Source organism: Ambystoma mexicanum, chromosome 12 (assembly GCF_040938575.1).
Source record: "Ambystoma mexicanum isolate Mex_15411 chromosome 12, UKY_AmexF1_1, whole genome shotgun sequence".
Classification (NCBI taxonomy): domain Eukaryota; kingdom Metazoa; phylum Chordata; class Amphibia; order Caudata; family Ambystomatidae; genus Ambystoma; species Ambystoma mexicanum.
The window spans coordinates 493,926,099-493,950,139 of record NC_090936.1 but is presented as its reverse complement, the minus strand read 5'-3'; the positions used below and the strand labels follow the sequence as shown (position 1 = coordinate 493,950,139).

The 24,041-nt window shown below is 47.9% G+C and overlaps 1 protein-coding gene across 6 annotated transcripts in view; it reads right to left on the bottom strand.

Moving 5' to 3' along the window:
- Positions 1–24,041, bottom strand: part of CNOT4 (CCR4-NOT transcription complex subunit 4) — a 1,427,191-nt gene that overhangs the window by 860,703 nt on the left and 542,447 nt on the right. For all 6 annotated transcript variants that reach the window (XM_069628774.1, XM_069628777.1, XM_069628772.1 and 3 more), the window contains exon 8: positions 11,558–11,713. In XM_069628774.1, coding sequence (XP_069484875.1) covers positions 11,558–11,713 — 156 coding nt within the window. The remainder of the gene's footprint in view (positions 1–11,557; positions 11,714–24,041) is intronic.

Here is a 24,041-nt window from a genome sequence, read left to right as displayed (position 1 = left end):
TTTCCTCAGCACAGACACGAGACCACCGTTTCCATCCAGCCACTTGTTAGGAGCTACTTTATTTGTCGAGGTCCAAATATACCTAGTTTCATTGAAGACATTTTGCTGGATAGGTGTTAGGGAGAATGCTCATAAAAGTGCCAATTCCTTCCACCTTAGAGCCCTCCAGCTCTTTTGCTAAACTTTGGGACTTTGAACTTTTTAATTCGGTTTGTTTCCTGTGTTTATTTTCTTTGGTTATGGAGTTTTAAACAACTCTATAGGCATCATATTTTCATGTGTGTGACATCACCCTCAATGCAGTGGCACAGGGAAACCTTTTTAGGCTTTCCCAAGGTTTAAATACCTTCTCTGGGATAAACTGTTTCCCAGGGTAAGTGAAGTGAAATTGACTTTACTAGTCTTTTTAAATTCCTAGACCCAGCACACCCCATCTTACACTAGAGTGATGGAGGAGATTCTTAGTATCCCCTGTGCCTAGATACTCATGTAGCAGTCAAATGCTACCCTTGCCTATCGAAATAGCTTGTGCCACTGGTTTTACAACAAACTACCATGATTTTTCCCGACTACGAACACCAGTAACGTTAAATCGAGGGAGCCATGTTTTTCAAGAAGGCGTCTGAGCCATCACTGTAAAAACATAGCCCAGTCTTCTTTTTTCGCCATTTCTTTGTGGAAAGGTCCTTCTAGAGTTTTGCTCTGCGAGCCAAACCCGGTTTGGTTCCTTTGATCATTCGTTCCTCTGGCACCCAAGTGTCTGGGGTGGGCAGGAGTGAGGGAGGTGCCCGAAACTCCATGTGCTTAGTCTCTTAGGAGACCCAAATGCACTCTAGCGCGATTGGCTGGCTGACTGTCCGGCAAGGACAGCCACCCGGCTGGGTCAGTGGCAGCTAAGCTGGAATGAATGGGAGGAAACTAGATAAAAGGAAAGTCTCTTGGCTTGGAAGGAAAAGTCGACCACTGGAATGAAAGAATCGAAGACGAGCTTGAAGAGGATGGCTGCTGCAACTCCTGGACCATTGGTTTGCCAGGTGAAGCCCTGCTGCAGGTGCGAATCGCTAAGTTCATCTCGACAGAAGCCCTGGAAGGACAACTTCTCCATTTGAGTTGGTGGAATCAATCAACTCGACACTAAGCCACCTGGATACCATTCTCAGAGCTGGTTGTATTTTCCTCAGAGGGACACCAGTTTGTGTGCTTGACTACAGCTGTTGGAATTTAAGATTTGCAAGTTGCCAGCTTTTCGACAAGTCCCAGTGCAGGAGTCCTGACGTCCTCCCTCTTGTCCCCACGACTGAGGCCCAGGAACAGCAAGATCTGCAGGAACTGCCAGGAACAGAAGTCACAAGCTGCATCTTTTTCTTCATCTGTAAAGGTACTGTAAAATCAGATAGAGTGCTTACCTCTCGCGGTGAAAAGGCTTTTAACTTTTCCAACTCAGGCCTAATCAGTTTGTGACCCAACATATGATGCTTCTTGCTACAAACTATTCCTAAGAACTGTTGCAAAGACTTTTCTGTTTACCTACCAGAACTGCTTTATCCTATCCAAGACTTTAGCCCATTCACTTTGGCCTAGCCTATTGAATTGACTCTTCCGGTGAACTCAAAATATCTGCACTGCCTAAGAAATAACTATTCTTTCTATGTTCTAATAATCTATGCCTTTTTGCTCCTCCTTCAAAGTATTCTGAATGCCTCAGAAACTTAGAGTGTACAGTACTGAAGTATATTTGTGTGATTATATTGCCTCCTTATGAATGTTTTATAACTGACAGTTAAATTAATAAGTATTTAACAAAGAAAGCTTGAACGTAAGTTTATTTTAACACCTGTGTTTGTAGACCTTTGCGTAACATCATTACAGCTTACATTCCCTCTTGAGATAAGCCTGGCTGCTCAGCTCCGCTACCAAAAACTGTGTAGTACAGACTTATACCACAAGTTGGTTTTGCTTACACCTGTAGTCCTAGTTGTGTGTAGTGGTCCCAAAGGGTACTGCATACAAACTTTGACTAACAGTAGGCATGTCAATCTTCTCTAACTTGTGGTGCAGGTCTGCTGCTAAACCCTATTTCCGCCAATACTGGTTCCGTAATCTCTAGCCCCAAAAACCGCATGATCACAAAGAGTCGTTAATGGAATACCTTAATACCCAAAGTGGTCTCATCCCCATCACCAATGTCCACAGCCTGGCATAGCAGGTCAGTGCATGAATCAAATTGCTGATCCCCACCGGAGGTGAAGGACAGGCTGAGGACTAAACTCTAGTGCCACTGAAGTAAAGGCTGGGTAAGGACATGGACCATGACAACAGAGGTGGCATAGATATTGGAGGTGTCTAGATTAGTATCACTAGTATGGGCAACAGGGGAGGTTGTGTAAAGTCTGTCTGGAGATTCTGGGACTAGGATCCATAGGAAGAGATTGCATGTATTAAGACATGTTTAAGCACTCCTGCAATCGGAAGGACATGGTCTCAGAGTACAATGAAGGCCAAAAAGGGCATAGTTTAATCTGACATTGGTATAGAGGACTTGAAATGACCCCAGAAAGGACCCATGAGGAGAGTCTTCGACCACACCACTCAAACGTGACATAAGCGTTATGAAGGCTATTCCTCAGTAAACAAATCTCCACCAAGACCTGCGCCTGCAAAGGAGTATCGCCTTGAACTGCCAACGCTAACTTTCTCTGCCATGTCTAACTTGGAGACTTTCACCTTTCTCATGTCCATCTGCCATGTTGTCACCATATCTGTTGTGCTTTTAGGCTGAGTTACACACCAAGGAAGGTGCCAGGCTTGAATTAAGCGCTGAAGGCAAAAAGAATTAAAGAAGAGTTAATTGCGCCAATAAGCCTGTACAGTTTCTGGACAGGTCTGGGTACAAGGGGATATCCTGAGCCAGTAAAGCTTTTGGAAGACTCTGGGTAGTTGGTGATGCAGTGGCAATAAAAAATAAAACTCCATACTCCTCGGCCTTGGGGCCGATCCAGCCTGCCGAAGCAGTACAGAATACATTACTCACCGTAATCGTATTTCTGGTGCTCGTATCTGCTTAGATCCACATGCTATGCAGAGGCCGACACCTAGTGGAAGCTGCTGAGTATTAGTTTTTTAAATTCGAAAAGGGGCATCGACAGGGCGTGCCAGTAATACTATCCCTAGTGTGACGTCCTCTGCACCCATGATCCTTCACGCGTCGATTTCCCTCAGATTATTTTTCTTCTGCCATGAGGTAGCAGGAGTGTCATGCGAGTACAGTTGTATCCAAGCAGATATATGTAGAAGCTCAAAACATCTATGCACCTTCTCTCAGAGGAGGAGGGGTGGGCGCGTGTGAATCTAAGCAGATACAAGCACCAGAAATACGATTAGGGTGAGTAATGTTTTCCTTCTGTTGCGTGTGTAATCTGTTTAGATCACATGCATGCATAGATTAGTGAGCAGGGTTATGAGAAGGTGGTGGGTTGTGAGAAGGAATAGTGGCAAATAGATGTTTTAGAACTGCTTGTCCCACTTGTGCATCTGTCTTGGAATGTGTGTCAATGCAGTAGTGCTGAGTGAAGGTGTGAACTGAGCTCCATGTAGCTGCTTTGCAAATGCTGTCTAAGGGGACCTTGGCAATAAAGACCAAAGTAGCCCAAGTGCCCTGTATGGAGTGGGCTCTTGGTGTAGAAGGCAGTGTCTTGTTTGATAATGAATAGCATTATTCTATACATTTGACTATCCATCTGGAGATGGCTCTTTTGGAAACGCGCTCTCCTTGTCTGCCTGTAGCCATGGAGACAAAAAGTTGATCAGTTTTCCTAAGCGGTTTGGTTTTATCTAGGTAGTAGAGAACCACCCTTCTCACATTTAGTGTGTGGTGTTTGACCTCAGCTGAGCTAGTTGGCTTCTGAAAGAAGGCCGGAAGCGCAATTGATTGGTTTATGTGGAACTTGGAAATGAATTTAGGGGAGAACCTAGGTTTAGTCCGTAAAACCAATTTGTCTTTATGGATGATAAAGTAACAGTCCTACACTGACAAGGCTTGGAGTTCGCTGACTCTTCTTATGGAAGTAATAGCCACTAAGAAGGCAGTTTTATAGGTAATGTGTTTAAAAGTAGCTTGATGCAAAGGCTCGAAGGGAGGGCCCATGAGTTTTGCTAACACTACATAGAGATCCCAGCCTGGCAGGGGATTAGAGATTGGAGGGTGTATTCTCTTTACTCCCTCCATGAATGCTTTAATTACTGGCACTTTCCACCATGAGACTTTACTTTGAGAGGTGGTGTAGGCTGATCAAGCTGCTAGGTGGACTTTTAAAGAAGTAAAGACCAACCCTGAATCCAACAAGTGGAGCATGTATGTTAGAATGTGTGATGGAGTACATTCTATTGGGTTGATTTGTTTAGATTGGCACCAAATGACAAATCTCTTCCACTTGAGGAAATAACACTGTCTGGTGTTTGGTTTCCGTGCTTTTAGGATATCCATACATCGCTGTAGAAGATGGAGGTGTCCGAAATCTGACTTCAGGAGCCATGCTGCCAAGTTCAATGAATAAGGTTGTGGGTGTATCGGTGTCCCCTGTGTTGAGTGAACAGGTTGACCTGGTACGGGAGCTTGATGGGATTGCACATCACCAGCTTGCGCAGATGTCGATACCATGGTTGTCTCGCCCACATAGGAACAACTAGGATGAGTCATCTGATCACTATGTATCTTGTTCAATATTCTGCTGATTAATGGAGTCGGTAGGGAAAAGCGTAAGCAAATTTCCCTGACAAGCTCATCCATAGGGCGTTCCCCCTTGGAGTCTGGTTGGGGGAACCTGGACGCAAAGTCTGGGCATTGCTTGTTTTCTCTTGTATCAAACAAATCTAGAGAGGGGTAGCCTCATTGAGAGAAGATGTGGTCTACCACGTCCGTGTGTAGTTGCTACTCGTGCTCTTCTGGCAGAGGATCTCTGCTGAGAGAGTCCGCTAGAGTGTTGAGTACCCCCAGAACATGTTAAGAGGACAGGGACATCCATCGTTTGAGTGCCCACCTCCATATTCTCTGAGCCAGTTTGTACTGATTTGGAGAGTGTGTACCCCCGTTTGTTGACATAGAACATTGCGGTGGTGCGGTCTGTCAGAACTTGTACCAACTGGTTTGTTAGGTGGTTCTTGAAAGCTTGCAGCGCTTTGAAGATCGCCAATAACTCCAGTAGGTTAATGTGGTTCTGTGCAGTAACGTGTGACCACAGGCCGTGTGATGTGTGCTGAAGGTAGTGGGCCCCCTCCACCTGGAAAGTGACGCGTCTGTTGTGACGACCGCTAGCGCTTCCGGTTCGTCGAAGTGTTTCCCCCTTGAGCAGATTTTCCCTTGACCACCAGCTTATGTTTTGAACCAGTGTAGGCGAAACAACCACTAGATCGTCCCACTGACCACTTGCCTGAGACCATTGTTTTGCCAACCATTCCTGCATTGGTCACAGGCGCGCGTGGGGGACCAGGTAAATGCACAATGACATGATGCCTAGCAGTCGCATAGCTTTGCATACGCGTATCTGGAGACGGGCTTGATACTGGGGTATTTGCCGAAGCATGTTTTGTACTCTTTCCATGCATGGGAAGCTATTTAACACAGCTCCTAGGAACTTTTTTGATGTGTTTGGTACCAGACTTGCCTTTTTATTGTTTATTGAGAAGCCCAATCGGAAGAGAAGGTCTATGGTTCTTTGCACGTTTCTCTTGCAAAGATTGTAGGATTCTCTCATGATCAGCCAGTCCATGTAGGGGTACACTGGATTGCCTCCCTGCGGAGGTGCGCCGCCACCACTGCCAGTACCTTGGTTAACACCCTTGGAGCTGAGGCTATCCCGAAGGGCAGCACTTTTAACTGGTAGTGCTGGTCTTTGAATCCTAAGAATCTTCTGTGCGATGGGAACATTGAAATATGAAAATAAGCATCTTTCATGTCCAATGCTGCCATGTAATCCCCCGTTTTAACAGAGGGATTATTTCTTGTAGCGTTGTCATGCAGAATTTTTGTGGCTTGACAAATTTCATTGCAGGGCGCAGGTCTAATACCAGGCGCATGGTCAGATCTTTCTTTGGAACAACGAAGTACGTTGAATAAATACCCTGGTTTACCTCGTTGTACGGCACGATTTCGATGGCGTACTTGAGTAGCGCTTTGACTTCCTCCACCAAGACGAGTTGTTCCTCTCTTGACAGTCTTTTCTGGCTCAGGGGGAAGTTTGATGGGATTCCCTGGAGTTCTATGTAGTAACCTCCTGCTACCGTTGATAACACCCACTGGTCTTATCTGAAGTGTGAAATTCATCCCCCGACTGGTAAAGCATGGGAGGGGACTAGTAGCGGGGCGTCACTGCTTGGAGGGTGTTCCTCCACCTCTGTTGGGGGAACCTCTCCCCTTTCCGCGACCTCAGCACTGTCCCCTGGGATGCCTGTTGGTTATTGTTCCATGAGGAACCCTGGCTTTGACTATAGCCGGTGCCTTTGTGAGTTTTGTCCACGAAAATGCTGAAAATGATTGCCTCCTCTTTGGCTTGTTTGTTTGTTAGTTGGCCAAGGAACTTAAGTGTTTAGTATTCGTCCTTGGCCGACTTCAGCGCATCCTCAACTGCCTATCCAAATAAAACGTTAGGCTCAACAGGCATGTTGAGCAGGGTAGCCTTGTCTTTAATTTAAATCCACACTGCCCAAGCCAGGCATGGCGTTTGAGGATGGTGGCCTCAGCAATAACACGTCCAGCGTTATCTGCTGCATCGAAACTGTTCTTGAGTAGAACGCTTGCCGTTGCTCTGCCTTCAGCAGCCACAAGGGAAAGCTTAGATTTGAGTGGTTCCGGCGCCGATTCTGCAAGGGCCGTAACTTCATCCCACTTAGTACAGTCATAGCTTGCAAGCAAGGTGGAGTTATTAGCAATTCGTGCCTGATATGCCGCCGAAGATGCTATTTTTCTTCCCATTGTATGTAGGTCTTTGCACTCCTTGTCCGGAGGAGCTTCGGAGGAGGCCAAGGGGTTACCCGCTCTCTTCTGGGTAATGGTTATTACTAGAGAGTCTGGTTTAAGTTGGCCCCTTCTATACAAAGGGTCAGAAGGTGCTGGGCGGAAAAGCTTTGATTCTAGGGTTTACCGCCCTAGTCTGATTAGGCATTTCTAGAGAAGGGTGAATCCTTCTCTTTACCAACTTGAGTAAGGGGATAAACTGATTTGCCATTTTTTGTCTCCCCCCCACCCCCAAGAGGTTTTCACCAAAATCCTTATCTTGCTGGATTTCCTGTGTCTTGATACCAAAACGTTGAGCAGCCCTGAGAAGTATGTTGTTAAACAAGGGCTGGTTGTCTATCAGGGAATCTCGTCTGGGTACTCATCAGCTCCTACATCTAGGTTGTAATGGCCAGTGGAGAAGCGTGGTGCCTTGTGGACTGGTTCATCATACAGTTCCACTGGAAGGTGAGATCTCTATCTTGACGAGTCGGTAGATGGACGGGACTGAGAGGCCACAGGTGAAGCGCAAGAGCTTGATGCCTGGGTAGTGGGAGGAGTGTTTGCTAGGCTTTGAAGAGCCTGGCGGTGTTCTTTAAAAAATTTGCAAGAAAAGTCATACGTTTCATAACCCAATCTATATCCTGGGCAGCCCTGTCTGCTAAATGTGGATAATACCTGGGTAGGTAGAGGGGGTAGGTAGGCTACTGTACAACTCTTCCTCATCTACGATAGGATTAAGCTCATCCTCTACGATAGGATTAGGCTCATCCTCTATAGGATCAGAAATGTCCTGTGTAGGAATCCTATCAAGTCCCAGCTCTTCCCTAGGTTTGTCCCTTTTATCTTGCCTGTCTGTGTTCCTGTCTTTGTGAGAGAAATCCCTGGATTTATGTTTCACCCTACGATCTGTGCTCTTAGAAGCTGACATTTTAGAGCTAGAGACCCTAGTAGGGGCCTTGGGGACACGTTTCTCCACTGGACGGGACAGTCCCGACCCCTGGGCTTTTCCCCGGGTGTGGGTCGAGTTTCGACTTTGGGAACGGCTTGTGCAGCGTCCTTCGATGTCAGAAGGCCGGGAGAGGGAGTTTTATGTCTGGCGTCTTTTCACTTAGCGGGCTTGTCATGAGGCAGCCACTCGGGGTGCCCAGGGGACCATAAATCCAAATATTTGCCCTTTGACGACAGCTCTTGGCGTGACACTCACATCGCCGTGGGTTATGTGCTTGGTGTGGGGGGGGGGGTTTGGTGCCTTTGCCGCCGGGTGTCATCCCCACAGCAGGACCGCCTGTCTGCTAGGGTCGGGAGCTTGCACTGGGGGACGCAGAGGTTCCCCGTCGCCCTCGCAGTCCAAGAGGAAGGCATCGATGCCATTGCTGGAAGCTCCTTCAACGACCATGGTGGCCTCGGCCTGCATGGCGTGATGGGCCCAACTTTTCGTCCCATCTTTGAGGGTCTTGGGTCGGAGCAGTTTACAGGCCCGACAATGAGCCTTGTCATGGTCCCTATTCAAGCAGAGGTTACACACCCTGTGCTTGTCGACCCATGTGTACTTTGTATTGCAGGACAGGCAGAATTTAAATGGCGCATGTTCCATATTGGGGGTTGGCAGCCGGGTGACCCAGGGAAGGGGTGGGAAAATCCATGTAGTTATGACCACCCCCCCACTCTCCCTACTGTAAGGCCTAGGCCCGGTGGGCCTTCCGAGGCCGGGTGATTCCGTTGAGATGTCCGTTCGACGGTCAGTCCTGTCTTGAAGTTTTCGCCGCGTCGAGGCACAGCGTCGATAAAGGTCAGAACGATAAAACTAACATTAAACACTTTATAAAAGTCAATGGCGTAAGCCAAAAATGCACTCTGCTTACATGCGACCGCTCACAATGGCGGAAAAAAACAATCTCAAGGACCTCGACGCGTGAGGGATCATGGGTACAGCGGACGTCGCACTATGGATACTATTACTGGCACGCCCTGTCGACATCCCTTTTCGAAAACAACAACTTTAATACTTTGCATCTTCCACTCGATTTCGGCCTATGCATACCATGTGATCTAAGCAGATTACACTAGCAACAGAAATTCTGTTACAAAATTATATGTAAAGCAACATCCTTCCAGAGACATCTTGGCACGAAGCAGCAATGAGGAAGAAAAAGTGGAGCAAAGTTTAAAACAAATGAGTTAGAAGAGAATGCCTAAAAAGACAAGTAATTGCCCATAGAGCAGAGTGACAGAGGAAGGGCCTGCCATAGCACAGCTGCTGCGATACAAAAAGCACAATCCCCTCAGCACATATGTTCTAGTTCAGTGTGAAGGGTCCCCTCTGCTCTATAATTAAGAACTGGGCATATTTGATATCTCGGCGTTCATAGTTTGGTAGTACTGACACCTTCTTGACTGAGACACTGAGGAAATGTATCTCTCACCAGCAAGCCTGTGTGAAGCGAGATTTCCTTCTTAACTTTCCTGTGATTCACTCCATATACGCCTCATGACGTGGCTTCCCAGCTTAAAAGCTTGCACATGAAGAAGTGTCGAGTAAGGGTATCAAACAGTTGAGACAAACTGTCTGGACCAATGCATGCAAGGCAAAGAGCGTACGTGAAGTAAAAAGGACCAGTCCATAACATGTCACAAACCATAGTGGGTGGGGCAATAAAAGCAGAGGTGGAAAAAGCAATTTCGTTTAAAATAAATCTGTACAGCTGCTCAGATATGCTCCCACCTTTACGGCAGAGGAAAGGACTGACTGTTTACCGCAGAAGCATGATTAAAGGAGCAGCTGCAGGGGCACTTCCAGAAATGCTTTTTATTCTTTTTTTAAAATCAATAAAGATCCTCTGCAACATTATCGCTAACCTGTGGCCAAAAGACACTCTCCCATGGGTATGGAAGTAAGATGGTATGTAGGAACACACGTGCACATATTTGCTGAGAGTCAGGGACCAGAGGTAATGGAGTTTAATTTTTGAGTTACTTAAATGAGTGCAGTGGATCTTTTACAAATATGAATAGGATTCCTATGTTGAACGTAAAACAAAAATATAATGTAGCTTGTACGCTGCACTTAATAGTGGAGACCAGGCTCTAAGTGCAGGAACAGGATTCACACCTGTGACTCTCTGGGGTGCCTTGCTTCCAAGACAATTGCATGGCCACAGAGATATTCTCCTAGCCTCCTATTATTGGAAAGAAATTAAAGCACTTCATGAAACCGGACAGACTAAAATGAATGTTGAACGCAAAACGTTTGAAGGGGAGAAAATGTTAAAATACTGATGTTATCCGAGATCTATAATGAAATTCATTCATTTTTCTAGAAACAAAAATTAGTTACTGATGGGAAGATGTTTCCAAGTAAACAACGCTGTGGAAAAGGGGTTTGTGAACTACCCAAAATGTATTTGGGAAAGACCATTCAAAATGATTAACAAAACTTACTGCAGATGATACAACGAGCAGCTGTGATTGTGCCTGGCTTAGGAATGAAGAAAAACTTACCAGAATACTTCTGCTCAAAGTCAGAATGTATTGCAAGCAGAGTGTAATGAGAATAAACGTATTTATTCATAGCGTGGGTCACACTTGCAGACATTGTGAAAATTAAGTGGAACACCTTATCCACTATATCATGAAGGAGATGGACGGGGGGGGTCACATTACAGTAAGGGAGAAAACAAACAAGGGGTGAATAGGGTAAGTATTAGAGAAGGGCTAGAGAGAAGAAAAAAAGACAGTCAAAGACCTGAGGTTGCACAGAAAGGCAGCTAAACACAAAAGAATGCAAGGATGTCTAGAAGGCATAATGAAGCACAACATAGCTTCAGTGTACAAGAAAAGTGCAGCAATGGATTTGTGAGCTATGAAAAAAGGTATGGTCCAAAAAGTGCAGGCATTATTAGATCAGTGAAGACCAAACAAATGTCAAGAAATGATTAAGCCATACATTTTCAACTGCTAGGAATTAGCCTGTTGCATTCCTTGTCATTACATTTCAGCTTATCCATGCCATTACATAAATTGACTAGCCATATACAAACTAGTCTTGTCCCAGCCACCAAAAGAATCTGTTCAGTCAGGACTGCTAATAAGTGTTTTCTGAAGAAGGGCACAAACACCTCCAGACATGTTTCACTCATTTGGGCCCCATCAATAAATTGAACGCAATGTCCCAGGCGCAGCAAGCGTGGGTGCTTACAGTCTGTAGTTGCTATTGTGCCAGGGCAAGAAAGACAAAGCAGGAATGCTACTGCAAGTAACAGCAGTAAGTGAAAAACAGAGGAAAGAGATGCAGAAGACTAAAGATGCTGAAAGGAGACAGCCAAAGTGGAAGTATATCAAGGTAACGAAATAACATGGCTAGACTACAGTGAGGAAAAGTAGGTAGAAAAAATGAAAGTCAAGGCTGAGAGCTTCACAAATGGTGAATCTCAAGTGAAGGTCTACAGATAGAATTATCAGTAGTAAAGGAAAATGCAAGAGAAGAGAATATGAAGGGAGAGCGCTGGAAAGTCGAAAGGTTACATTTGGCAAGTGAATCACCAAAGGAAATGAAGGCGTTTCAATTACCAGAAATCTGTGTCTGAGCCATCAGGAGTCATGTACTCTGCATCTGTGCCATTGTGTAACGTGGGAGACGTTGTCCTGTGTTCCATCATCGTGCAGTCTGTGGATTTGCTCGAGCTCTGTAATAACGGCCAGCCATCTCTGTCATTACTGTCTGGTCTGGAGAAAGGGAGACAAAGGATAAAAGTAAAGCAATAAAGGTGATAAATTAAAAATATACAACATATGGAAGCACTAGGTCCACAGAGAATTGGCTCTATGGAATGATGGCACTCAGCAGAGCGAGTAAAATGGGGCTCAAAATCTGAACTTAGCACAAGCCGTCAAATAGCTACAAAGGATTCTTGGTGGTTAAGAAATGGTGTGCAGGACACACCTAGTCTGGTGGGGGAGCTCAGAATTCGGTGCCCATTCCAACAGTGAGAATGCATGTGACCACTGTTAGGCAAGATTGTATGCAGTACCCTTTGGGATATTACACCAACCTGGTGTACAACAACTTGCCTGGCAAAAGGTAACCCAACCTTTGGTCTATGTCTGTACTACATAGGTTGGTAGTGTGACTGAGCAGCCAGGCTTATAGCAAGAGGGGTCAATGTGAGCAGTAGGGTTTTTACACAGATTCACAGTGACAAGTACTCATATAAACTCTTACACTCAAGGTTTCTTGATTAAACAGGTCCTAGTTTATTTAACAGTCAGTTGAATGAGCATTCTTCAGAAGGTAGCAATATAAAAGAAACACAAAAATACACTTCAAAATAAAGACTTAGTTTCTCTAAATTAGGAACTACCCATTTGGGATGGCACACAGATTCTTCCTACACCCTGAGGTGACTTAAATAACTAGGACACTGGACATTAATATAATCACTGGTACATTTAGTGCAATACCGAGTTTGGTGTCAAAAGGGTTTGAGAATAAAACAAAGGGTAAACAAATATTCTGAAGCAGTTAAGTACTTTTGAACCCCCCCCCCCCCCCCCCCCAGTAAATTAACCCTTTCCTGGGAGAAAGGTAAAGCACAAAGTCAGAGGTAGGAAGTGTTTTCAGGTAGCCAGCCATTGAATATCAATTGAGCAAAAGTCTAGGTGAGCTGAAGCACTGCTTGCAGGTAAGTAAAAGTTATGCACGATGTTTTAGAAGCTTTCTAGAAAAAAAATAGAATCACTCTAGGGCCCCAAGCTGGGAGGCTTCTGAGAGACAAAGCTGCAAACACTACTGCAAAAGCAACCAAGGCAAGTCTCAACTGACATCTAGCAAGGCTACACAACAAGAGGTAAGCAACCCCTTAGTTTTACAGTACCTTTGTTTTGAAGACATTGGTTCCAGCTGGCTTCTGTTCCTGTGTAGGTCTGCAGATCCTGTTGCTCCTGGGTCTCAGTTGTGGGGACAAGAGGGACGACGTCTGGAGACTCCTGCACTACGAATTGAAGGTTTGGACAGCAATGGGCAAACTTCAGATCAGCAGCACTTTACAGTTTCAGCTCCTCGCGGCTCTCTCAAATAGCACCACTGCGTTTCTCCGATGCCACTATGGACTTTCCTCGCATCTGGTATCCAGCACTCTGTTGAGGTAGCTCAGGCGTGGCCAGCCCTGCTTCCTGGGTGTCGGAGGATCTTCCTGGAACTCGAGTCTGACTTAAAGACACTGACTCAATTCTGGTGTTCCTCTCCCTGGCACTTGGATTCCTGCATCAGCAATGGAAGTACAGTCAGCTCAGAGAGGATTTCCAGATTAGCTCGTCTTGGGGTCGATTGGTCCCACCAACCCAAGGGGAGAAGTCGTCCTTTGCAGGTCTTCTCTAGTCGAGGCAAATTCAGAGCTTCAGCACTGCAGCAGGGCTTCACCGGGCAAACCAATGGTCCAGGAGTTGCAGCAGGCATCTCTTCCAAGTTCTTCTTTGGATTCCTTTGTCCAGTGGTCGACTCTGCCTTACAATCTAAAATCATCGCCTTTTATGAAGGTTTCTCCCATTCATTCCAGCCTAGCGGTCAATTACATATCGGGGTGGCTGTCCTTGCCGGACAGTCAGCAGGCCAATCACCCTTGGGTGCATTCCTGCAACCAAGGGGATTAAGCACAGCGAGTTACGGGCACCTCCCTCACTTCATGCCCCTGCCAAACATCCTGGAGCCAGGGGTGGGCTTCACTCGTGAATCCCGCCTAAGACAAAACAAACTGACCAAACCTGGTTTGGCGCACAGAGTGAATCTCAAGAAGGACCTTTCCATCAAGAAATGGCGATAACAGAAGACCAGGTCCATTTTGACAAAATGGGCACCAATAGGTGCTATACTGCAGCTGTGAAAGCAGCCCGCAGTAAAAGCACACAATGGTATTAAAAAGTAAACCACTACCACCAGCCATGAATTGTAGAAAGGGTAACATAAAATGTTTCATGAGAAACTAGACAAAGGGGATAATAAGTAACCCCTCCAGCACCCTATGGTAAGATAGTGTGTGCTGGGTCTAGCAAGTTACAAAATGTAAGTGAAGTCTGTTAAGTGAGATTTTCACAGAACTGGTAAAACTTCACGACCTGGGTCAACCCCAGAATCTTTTGCTTTACTAGTGGGATATTTTTCCTTAATACCTCAGTGAGTGGGAACCTTTTTCCACACTCGCATAATCAACTCTTTTTATGGGTGCCATTTTTAAGACTCTCCATAGTGTCTTTTTAAAGTTATTCTCTTCAACAACTTATTGGCATTAAGTGTCTGTTGCTGGGTTGCCCTAAAGGAAAAACTTTCCTTTGCTAACCTTGAGAGAACTACAGTTCCCAAGGGTAGAAAGGATCTTTGGATCCCTTTTACATTTTGTTATGTGAAACCAGGACACCCCACCTGATGTGGAGTGCTGGGGAGAAGCAATGTATCCCCTTTTCACATTAAAACTAACAATTCTGTTACAATGACAAGCTTACCTTCAATGGCTGGTGGCAGCGATACCGTGTGTTAATTTGGTGCGCCTTTACCGCAGGCTGTGTGCACAGCTGTAGCAAATGCACCCAAGGGTGCTTATTTTACCAAAATGGCCCGTCTTCTTTTTTCACCATTTTAGCGTTTGTCATTTCTTGTTCCTTCCCTTGATATCCAGGGCAGGAAATTCCTTTGTGTGATTTTAATCTTCAGCGGGAATCCCCTGGACTCCCCGCCCAGGCTCCAGTCTGTTCGTGAGGTCAGGAAGCGAGGGAGGAGTCCAAAACTCCACAGCCCTTTGTCTTACACCTTGCCTGAATGGGGACAAATCCCAGTGGCGGGCTGGCTCTGGCTGTCCTGATTCGACAACCAGACCGCCCCTTCTTGTAAAATGCAGGGAGAGAATGCAGAAGTTGTGTTGTAGTTCCTGATAAACGCTCCAAACCTGTAAGCTGAAGAGTAGTCGACCAATGGAATTTAAACCCAAGAGGATAACGAAGGAAAGCGAAGGAAAGCGAAGGAAAGCGAAGGAAAGCGAAGGAAAGCGAAGGAAAGCGAAGGGAAACCAAGGGAAACGAAGGGAAACGAAGGGAAACGAAGGGAAACGAAGGGAAACGAAGGGAAACGAAGGGAAACGAAAGAAAGCGAAAGAAAGCGAAAGAAAGCGAAGGAAAACTGGCAGCGCGCCTTCCAGCAACCAGAGAGCCTGCAGTGTAACCAGAGCCTGCTTTAGCCCTTCCTTCCAATCGACCTGGGGCCTTCGAAAACGACGACCCCGACCCAGAGCCTGGTGAGACCCACTAGGCTCAAGGAGACCTGCATTTTGAGCCATCATATGCATTGCTGCAACCTTGCATTGTTGCAATACCTCAATACCGTGGGACCTCAAGCCATCCATCGTGCAGTGCACGGTCTCCCAAATTCCGAATCTCGCTGAAACCTCTTGGGCATCCTGGTGGATCTCCAGAGACACAAATCAAGGCCAAAAAGTCCCCTCAACAGAGTGCTGGACCTTTGTAACGATGAGAATTCAACCGCGATTTTATATCTTCTTCTGTGCTCCTTGAAAAGGCGCCAAATCCACAGAACCGCATTCAGCCGCAGGGGAAACCTTGCCTAGAGCCTTCTTCATCAATCCCTGCTGCAAAGTCCCTTCCAAGGTCCTGTTTTCAGTCACCACGACAAGGAATCCATTGACCGAGTCTGGCACCCTGTACTACTTCTCAAGATGGTCCCTCTTCGCTGGGGCTGTAAAAGGGTTCTTCATAAGAGTCAGTTTTTCATCCCAAATGTCATCCAGGAGCGGGACTGAAAGGACTGTCTTACTCTACGCCTCCCGGCACTGGTATAAGAAACTCCTCCTCCTCCAGCGTGAGTTGGAAAAGCTCCAATGATCTGGAGATCATGGCATGGAACAATCCCATCTCGTCTGGCGGAGAGGATCTGGGCAGTGGCGACAGAAGGGCCCCCCCCATCCTGCCATTATCTATGCCCATCGCCGTGTCTGACCCACTCTCACCTGCACAGGGTGGTGGAGAAGGAGGTAAATGGTGGCAAGGTGCAGCAGGTGCCTCGTCCTCTTTGCTGGCAGTTAACCCGTCAGTGGGCAGCCGGCACTGATGCTGCTGGAGGAGGGCAAAGAGGGTGGTGGGAGGGTCGGTGTTGCCGGTATCCTCTGTGTCTCAGAACGTATGAAGGGTAGAGAGAAAGTCCATTGAAAGGTCTCTAGGAGGCATCTGAGGAACAGGGATACACTGCTGGGGCGCAGGAGCAGGGCTACGGCCCTCGTTGTCCTGAGGCTCCTCGAAGGTACGTTAGTCCTTGCTGCCATCACCCTCCTGGATGGTCTAGAAGTAAACTAGTTCATCCTCCTCGGCAGAGGAGATGCCCGTGCCCCAGAGGACACCAACAACACCCCCCCCCCCCTTTATTCGCATCCAGAGGGGAAGGTCTCGGGGAGACGATCAAAATCCACTTCTCCAGGGTGTTCTCAATGGGCTTAAACTAAGTCTACCTGGGAGGAACTGACACCCTTACTGTTGGAGGGGGGCTCTGCAGGACCGCCCCCCGCAGCCTTTGAAAGGGACGCCACCACCACCTCGATATAAGACGCTGCCTTAGTCTGGTGCACCTGGGCCTTCATGGTCACTCCAGACAACTTCTCCTGCTTGGCCTTCTCCTTAGGAGTCGGGGACACCATACCTTGTTTGGTCTTCTCTTTGGTCGTCACCAGGGCCACCTTCAGCTTGTCCGGGTGATCCGACATCCTCTTGGATGAAGTTACAGAGCGATGCAGCTGGTGATTTTGAACGCACCCTGCCCGTTGAGGAGCCCGCCGCAACAGCGTCCCGACAGAAGCAGACTCGCGGTGCTTGGCCTTCTTGTTAGACCCCCCCCCCCGTGGAGGGGCGTCCTCAAAGGACTTAGAAGCCCACTTTCCTGGGAGAGGCACGTGCCTGGGAACCACCTGGTGCAGAGGCCTTGGCCTGTAGCCACGCTTCAAGCCGATGCTTCAATGTGCGTTTGGAAATACCACAGCAAAACGCACAAGTGTCCTCCTTATGCGTTGGGTACAGGCATTTGGAATGCTTACCGTCCATGTAAACATTGTGCAAACCACAGTTGGAACAAAGCTTGAAAAGGGAAGGGGAATCCTTCTCGCCCGACATGATCCACGTTGTGAAGGCCTGAAGACTTCTGGAAGCTTGCATGAATAAATTCAATGAAATCCACCCTTGAGGGGCGATGAAGAATCCGAAAAACAGGTCCCTGTTAATCGGAAGGAAGATCGATGGAGCACATGCGCTCAATTGACCAAAAAAATTGAGTAAACGTACAAAAAAGCAAAATATGCAGCAAAAGCTAGTGAGCTAAGCACGAGTACTGCCAACACTTGAACGTGCAGTAAAAATCTGTAGATGGCGGTCTGAGGAGGGTATTGGTTGTTAGTAGAAAGACAGTTCAGAAATGAAACCAAGTGATTTATTCTTTTACAGAGGATTCCCAGCCTGACAACAGGGAATATTCATCATGCAAATCCATGCCAGACCCCATGCTGGAGAATTGTTTGAATCTCTGCCCTTAGTATCAAGTGATGCTCTTGTGACAAAAGCAAGTCTAATAAGACACAAACGACACCCATGAGGACACAACCCAACATCCCTAGCCAACTCCCAAGCGAACAACCCTCAACCACGCAATAAATGCCACAACAGTTCATACCTGTATAAAGTTAGGTGAGCGTTAGCGTCTACCACAAAAAATAAGCTGTGGATATTGGCAGGGCCACGGACGAAGAGACTTGTGAATGAAAGCAGACGCAGCGCATGGAGATCATTGCAAGCGCTAGCATTGCCACAGTCCAAGGGGGGTAGTAGCAGTAACATGAATGAGCAACCAAATAAGAGGGTGAAGCCAAGGAGACCAAATTTAGGGAGGGAACAAACATGTGCTTACCGATGCCACCCCCTACTAGACTAGATTGGGAATGCTCTCTGGACCAGATACAGGGGACGCACAAAAACATCTGCCCGCCCCGCACACAAACAGGGGCCATGTAGACGGCCGGTACACAACTTGGGCAAGGTTATGCATATGAACAGATGTAATATGGTAAAGGGACTGCGAGCGTTGCACAACCCTGTTCTGGACGTAGACAGTTACACACACCCCACCGAATTAGGAATGGGGAAATCTAGCGCCCCACTTCCAGACAGCAACGTCAATTAACCAACCCACTAATAACTTCAACCTCTGCATACACCTCTCAAACTCTAACCAAACAACCACAAATCTACAACATAACAATCTGCACAAACTTCACTACAACAACAAAACAAGGGACACATGATCCACCACAACAGAACACGACATCTCCCAACAGTATAACACCCCAATCCCAGCCAACAGAATTCCGGGCCGAGGCCGCCAACAGCACATCACTGCTCTGTTGCACTTCTCCAGCTCATCCAACGAACTCCCCACCCACCCCCCACTTTCAGAGCCGCCAGAGCGCCAGGGGACCACTCCGGTGGTGATAGTGTGCAGTACAAATATCCTTTAACATTAACATTCTTGATCTTGGCGGATGGTGGCAAGGTTTTTTTTAGGAATTCAATGATATCCATTGGCCACTTTTGACAACACCCACTGATATGTTATGCCCTCCCGTGTGTGGGCAAATAGTGCATTGCGGACCCCTATTGGGATACATGGGGGGGCATTGACGAATGTGTCATTTGTTGGAGGGGTTAGAGGAGCCTTGAGGCCACACTTCTGCCCAAACTTTACCCCGCCAAAGAACAAGTTACTTCTTACCTTGTAACGTTCTTTCGATGGGATGTTCCTCCGACGTATTCCTTATCTTTGATAGATCATTTCCCAACTTGCTGGCCTTGGAAATTTTTTTTCAGTAGAGGGTGCTGCGCGTCGACATCCCTCGAGCCGATGTCCCTCGATGGCCTCCGCATCGGCGCCGACATCACCACGCGTATAAATAGACTTGCGCAGCGTCCGTTGCTCAGTTCAGTTTTGACGTTAACAGTTTTACATTAATTGGTTATTGACCTTGAAGGAGCGTAAGCTGCAACCACAAGGGAAGTATTACGGCAGCGATGGATGGGAGGGGCGATAAGGAATACGTCAGAGGAACATCCCATCGAAAGAACGTTATAAGATAAGTAGTAACTTGTTCTTCGAAGGGATTGTGTCCTCCGACGTATTCCTTATCTTTGATAGACTCCCATAGCAGTGGTGTGTAATTGGAGGTGGGAGTAAAATGCCATGTTTCCTTTTAGGAAAGAACCGAATGTAATACGGCTTTGCCAAACCTATTCTCTTGACTAGAGGAGGAATCCAGGTTGTAAAATCTTGTGAAGGCATGTGCGGACGACCATGTGCCAGCCGCACACACGTCTCGAACCGGAACCCCTCTTTGGAGGGCCGAGGAGCTGCAATACCCCTGGTTGAATGAGCCCTACGATTTTGAGGAGGCTCTTTCCATGCCAGTTTGTAACATTCCAGGATGGCCAAAATAATCCATCTGGAAATGGTTTGTTTTGTTATCGGTAGTCCCAACTTGTGCCCTGAGTAACCCACGAACAGTTGGTCTGCTTGCCTAATCCTAGCAAGTCTGCGGATGTAAAAGCTTGAAGCCTGCCTTGGGTCCAGCCTATGTAGCCTTTCTTCCTCTTTCCCCGGACGGGGAGGCTGATAGAATGAAGTTAAGGTAATTTTCTGAGTGATGTGGAATTCAGAAACCAACTTTGGGAGGAAATTAGGCTTCACCTGTAGGACAACCTTGTCTTCATGAAAAATGGTATGAGGGAGTTTACAAGATAGAGCTTGTAATTCGCTCACCCTTCTAGCAGATGTTAAAGCCACTAATAAGACCGCTTTAAGGGTGAGAAATCTTAGCGAACAAGAGTGGAGTGGTTCGAAAGGAGTACCCATCAGGAAATTTAAGACTAAATTTAAGCCCCATAAAGGAACCTGGAAAGGTCTTGGAGGGTAGACATTAGTTAATCCCTTTAGAAGAACAAGTTACTTTCTTACCTGGTAAAGTTCTTTCGATGGGATGGTCCGACGACGTATTCCATATCTATGACAGGTAATGTCCACAGCTGTGCTGCTTCAGAAAATCTTTGGCGTCTGCGTCCTGCGTCGATGACGTCGATGCGCCATCCCCGAGGACCTCCTCCGACGGCACCCGATGTGATAAGTAGGACGCACGACGCCCATAGCCTCAGTTATAGTTTTTTCCCAGAACGTGTGCCACCAGTTTTCTGCCTGTCAGAGACACAAGGCCCTGCGGAACGCAAGCTGCAATCGCAAAAGAAATTCTGCAGCGGGGAAGGCAGGGAGGGAGCTATATGGAATACGTCGTCGGACCATCCCATCGAAAGAACGTTACCAGGTAAGAAAGTAACTTGTTCTTCGAGGGGATTGGGTCCTCTGACGTATTCCATATCTATGACAGACTCCCAAAGCAGTACCAAGCAAGGAGGTGGGAAAGAGTTTAGAATACAAATTTAGCATGCCCAATCAAATTGCGGAATAGAGAACTGCCTGGCCAAAGGCCAGATCTTGCCCTCTGATGGAATCGAGGGAGTAGTGACGTACAAAAATATGTACTGAAGCCCAGGTGGCTGCATCACATATGTGATGAATAGGAACTCCCCTCTGCAGGGCAGTAGACGCAGCCACTCCTAGTAGAATGGGCCCCCAAGCCACCCGGAGGGTCCTTACCCACCAAGTGGTAACACTCGGAGATAGCTAAAATAATCCAACGAGACAAAGTCTGTTTCGTCACAGCTTGTCCCAAATGCTTTCCAGCATAACCAATGAAAAGTTGATTGTCCACTCTGACCCGGGACACGCGCAAAATATAAAAGCTCAACGCTCTCCTAGGATCAAGCCTATGGACCCTCTCCTCTTCCTTACAAGGATGTGGAGGATAGAACGCCGGAAAAACAACCTTCAGGCTCAAATGAAATTCCGAAACCACCTTCGGAAGACAAGGACGAACTCTAAGGACAACCCTGTCCTTCTGAAACACAGTGAAGGGTGGCTTAACTGAACGTGCCTGTAACTCACTCTGCGAGCGGAAGTAACCGCAACCAAAAACACAGTTTTAAGAGTGAAGTCTCAAAGGGCAAGAATGTAAAGGCTCAAACGGAGCACCCATAAGAAACTTAAGGTTCAGATCCCAACCGGGCACCAGAAAAGGTGACGGAGGGAACACATTAGTGAGCCCTTTCTAAAACTGCGCAATCAAAGGAATCTTAAAATAGGAACACTCTTCAGACGAGCGCTTAAAAATGGACAGCGACGTCAGGTAACCTTTAATAGTCCCCACTTGCAAGCCCCTGTGGGCCAAAGAAAGCAAAAAAGACAGAACCATGGGAATGTCACATTCAAAAGGATCCACATTCTCAACTCTGCACCAGTCGCAGAACTTTCTCCAACGGCAACGGTACAGAGACTTTGTTGCCGGCCACCTGGCCGAGAGCAACACCTCCATCACATCTTCAGGGAGGTCCCAATCCTTATACCTCAACCTTTCAGAAGCCAAGCGTGAAGATTGAGGGATCTGACCTCTGGATGGAGAACCTGACCCCCCCCTCCCGTGAGAGCAGATCGTCTCGGTAGGGAAGACGTGGAGGGCAGATGGACTAGAAGGTACCACGTCCTCCGGGCCTACGCCGGAGTGATGAGGATCATCCGGGAACCGAACCTCCGTAACCTCTGCAGCACTTGCGGGATGACGGGGACTGGAGGAAACGCGTACAGCAGCGGGAATGACCACTCCACCACGAACACGTCTCTTAAGGCTCCTTTTGGAGGAAATTCCCGCGAGCAGAACCTTTCGCACTTCCGGTTGACACTGGAGGCGAAGAGATCCACTTGAGGGGTCCCCCAAAGGGCAAAGATCTTCAGGAGAATCTCCTGAGCCAGCTCCCATCCGTGAGAGATCGAGCTCTGCCTGCTCAGAGCGTCCGCAGTCTCATTGTAGTCTCCGGCCAGATGAACAGCCAAGATCGAAACTTCCTGCTGGATGGCCCAAAATTCGAGCTGCATCGCCTCCCTGCACAGCGGACATGACCCTGCCCCCCCCCTTTTTGTTGAGGTAGTGCATGGCCACCATATTGTCCGTTAGAATCAAGACACTCTTTCCGCGCAGTGGGCAGAAAAGCCTTCAGGGCTAGCCTGACGGCCCTCAACTCCAACAGATTGATATGGAGTCTGGACTGCGACGGAGACAAACGACCGCTGACGGTCAACTCGTTGGCATGAGCTCCCCATCCCGTGAGGGATGCGTCCGTCACGATCGTCACCTCCGGCCAAGGCAGCCAAAATGGGGCCCCCTTCATCAGATTGCCCTTGACGGCCCACAACAGAATTTCCCGGGCCACCGAGGGCGGCAACTGAACAGGGTCCGATAGCCTGCCAGAGGACTGACACCACTGGAGCTTCAGTGCCCACTGCAAAGATCTCATCCGCAGACGAGCCTCTGGCACCAGAAGAATGCAGGATGCCATGAGGCCGAACAGTCTCAAGAACTCGGACGCTGGGAGATCCTGGGCAAACTGAAACTTGTGCACCATCTGCTGAATGTGAAGAACCCTCACTTGAGGAGGAAAACACTGCCCCAGGGACGTGTCGGGCACTGCTCCGATGTACTGGAGCCGCTGCGTTGGTGTCAAATGGGACTTCTTTAAATTGAGGGAGAAGACCAGCCTGTGAAGGGAGTGGCAGGTGACGGACAGATCCAGGACTTGCTCGGGAGAGCTCCCCCTGATCAACCAATCGTCCAGGTAGGGGTAGACATGAATCCCCCTTTCCTGAGATGCGCTGCCACCACCACCATGAGCTTGGTGTAAACACTCGGGCGGAGGTCAATCCGAACAGCAGGACCCGAAACTGAAAGTGCGAGTCGCCAACCGTGAACCTCAGGTACTTCTTGTGCTTGGGATGGATCTGGAAATGGAAGTAAGCATCCTTGAGGTCGAGAGACACCAACCAGTCCTGAAGTTGAAGGGCCTGGAGGACTTGAGAAAGAGTCACCATCTTGAACTTGTCCTTCCGGAGGAGTTTGTTCAAACCGCGCAAGTCCATGATGGGTTTCAATCCCCCGTCTTTCTTTGAAATCAAAAAATAAGGGGAATACCATCCCTTGTTCCTCTCCGCTACAGGCACCAGTTCTATGGCGCCTTTCTCCAGCAGGGCTTGAATTTCCTGCGCAAGGAGCGGATCCAGACACTTCAAAGAAGGGTTCCCTGGTGGATTGTCGTGAGGCCTCTGCCGAAAAGGAAGACAGTAGCCGTGCGTTATGATCTCCAGAACCCACACATCCGAAGTAATGGCTTGCCACTCTACAAGATGCTGCGACAGCCTCCCCCCCCCCCCAACCAGCGAACCATGGGACCTGGCCTCATGACTGAGTGGTAGAGGCTGCGGCGTTGCCTGAGGGTAAAGAGGCAACTGCCCGAGCGGCCTTGGCACCTAGAGTACCTTTATTTCCACCTCTGGCACTCTTACGATGGCCTCTGACTGCTAGCTCCCCTCGCTTTACTGAAGGACAAGTAATAGCGAAAGGAACCTCCCCTCCATTGCTGTCTCCTAGGACGAAAAGTCGGAGGTTGGCGAACTGCAGCGCCCAAAGACTTTGCTGCAGCTTTGGAGGTCTGCAACCTCTCAAGGCTCTCGTCAGCCTTGCTGCCAAAAAGGTGTTCACCGTCAAAGGGCACGTTGAGGAGCAGGGACTGCACATCAGGCGCAAACCCAGACTTCCGCAACCACGCAAACCTGCGCATTACGGTGCTCGCCGCCATGGACCGGCTGACACAATCCGCCAAGTCCAAACCCGACTAAACGGCCTCACACATAGCATCCTTGCCATCCTGAACCATAGCAAGGAAACCATCCCGTTCGTCCCCTTCGGGAATATGTTCAGCCGCTAATGCAACACAGTTCCACAGAGTGTGTGTGAGAAACGAGACAAGGCAGATGGAGTTGGCCGCCTGAAGCGTCATACCCCCTGAAGAAAACACTTGCTTCGCCCAG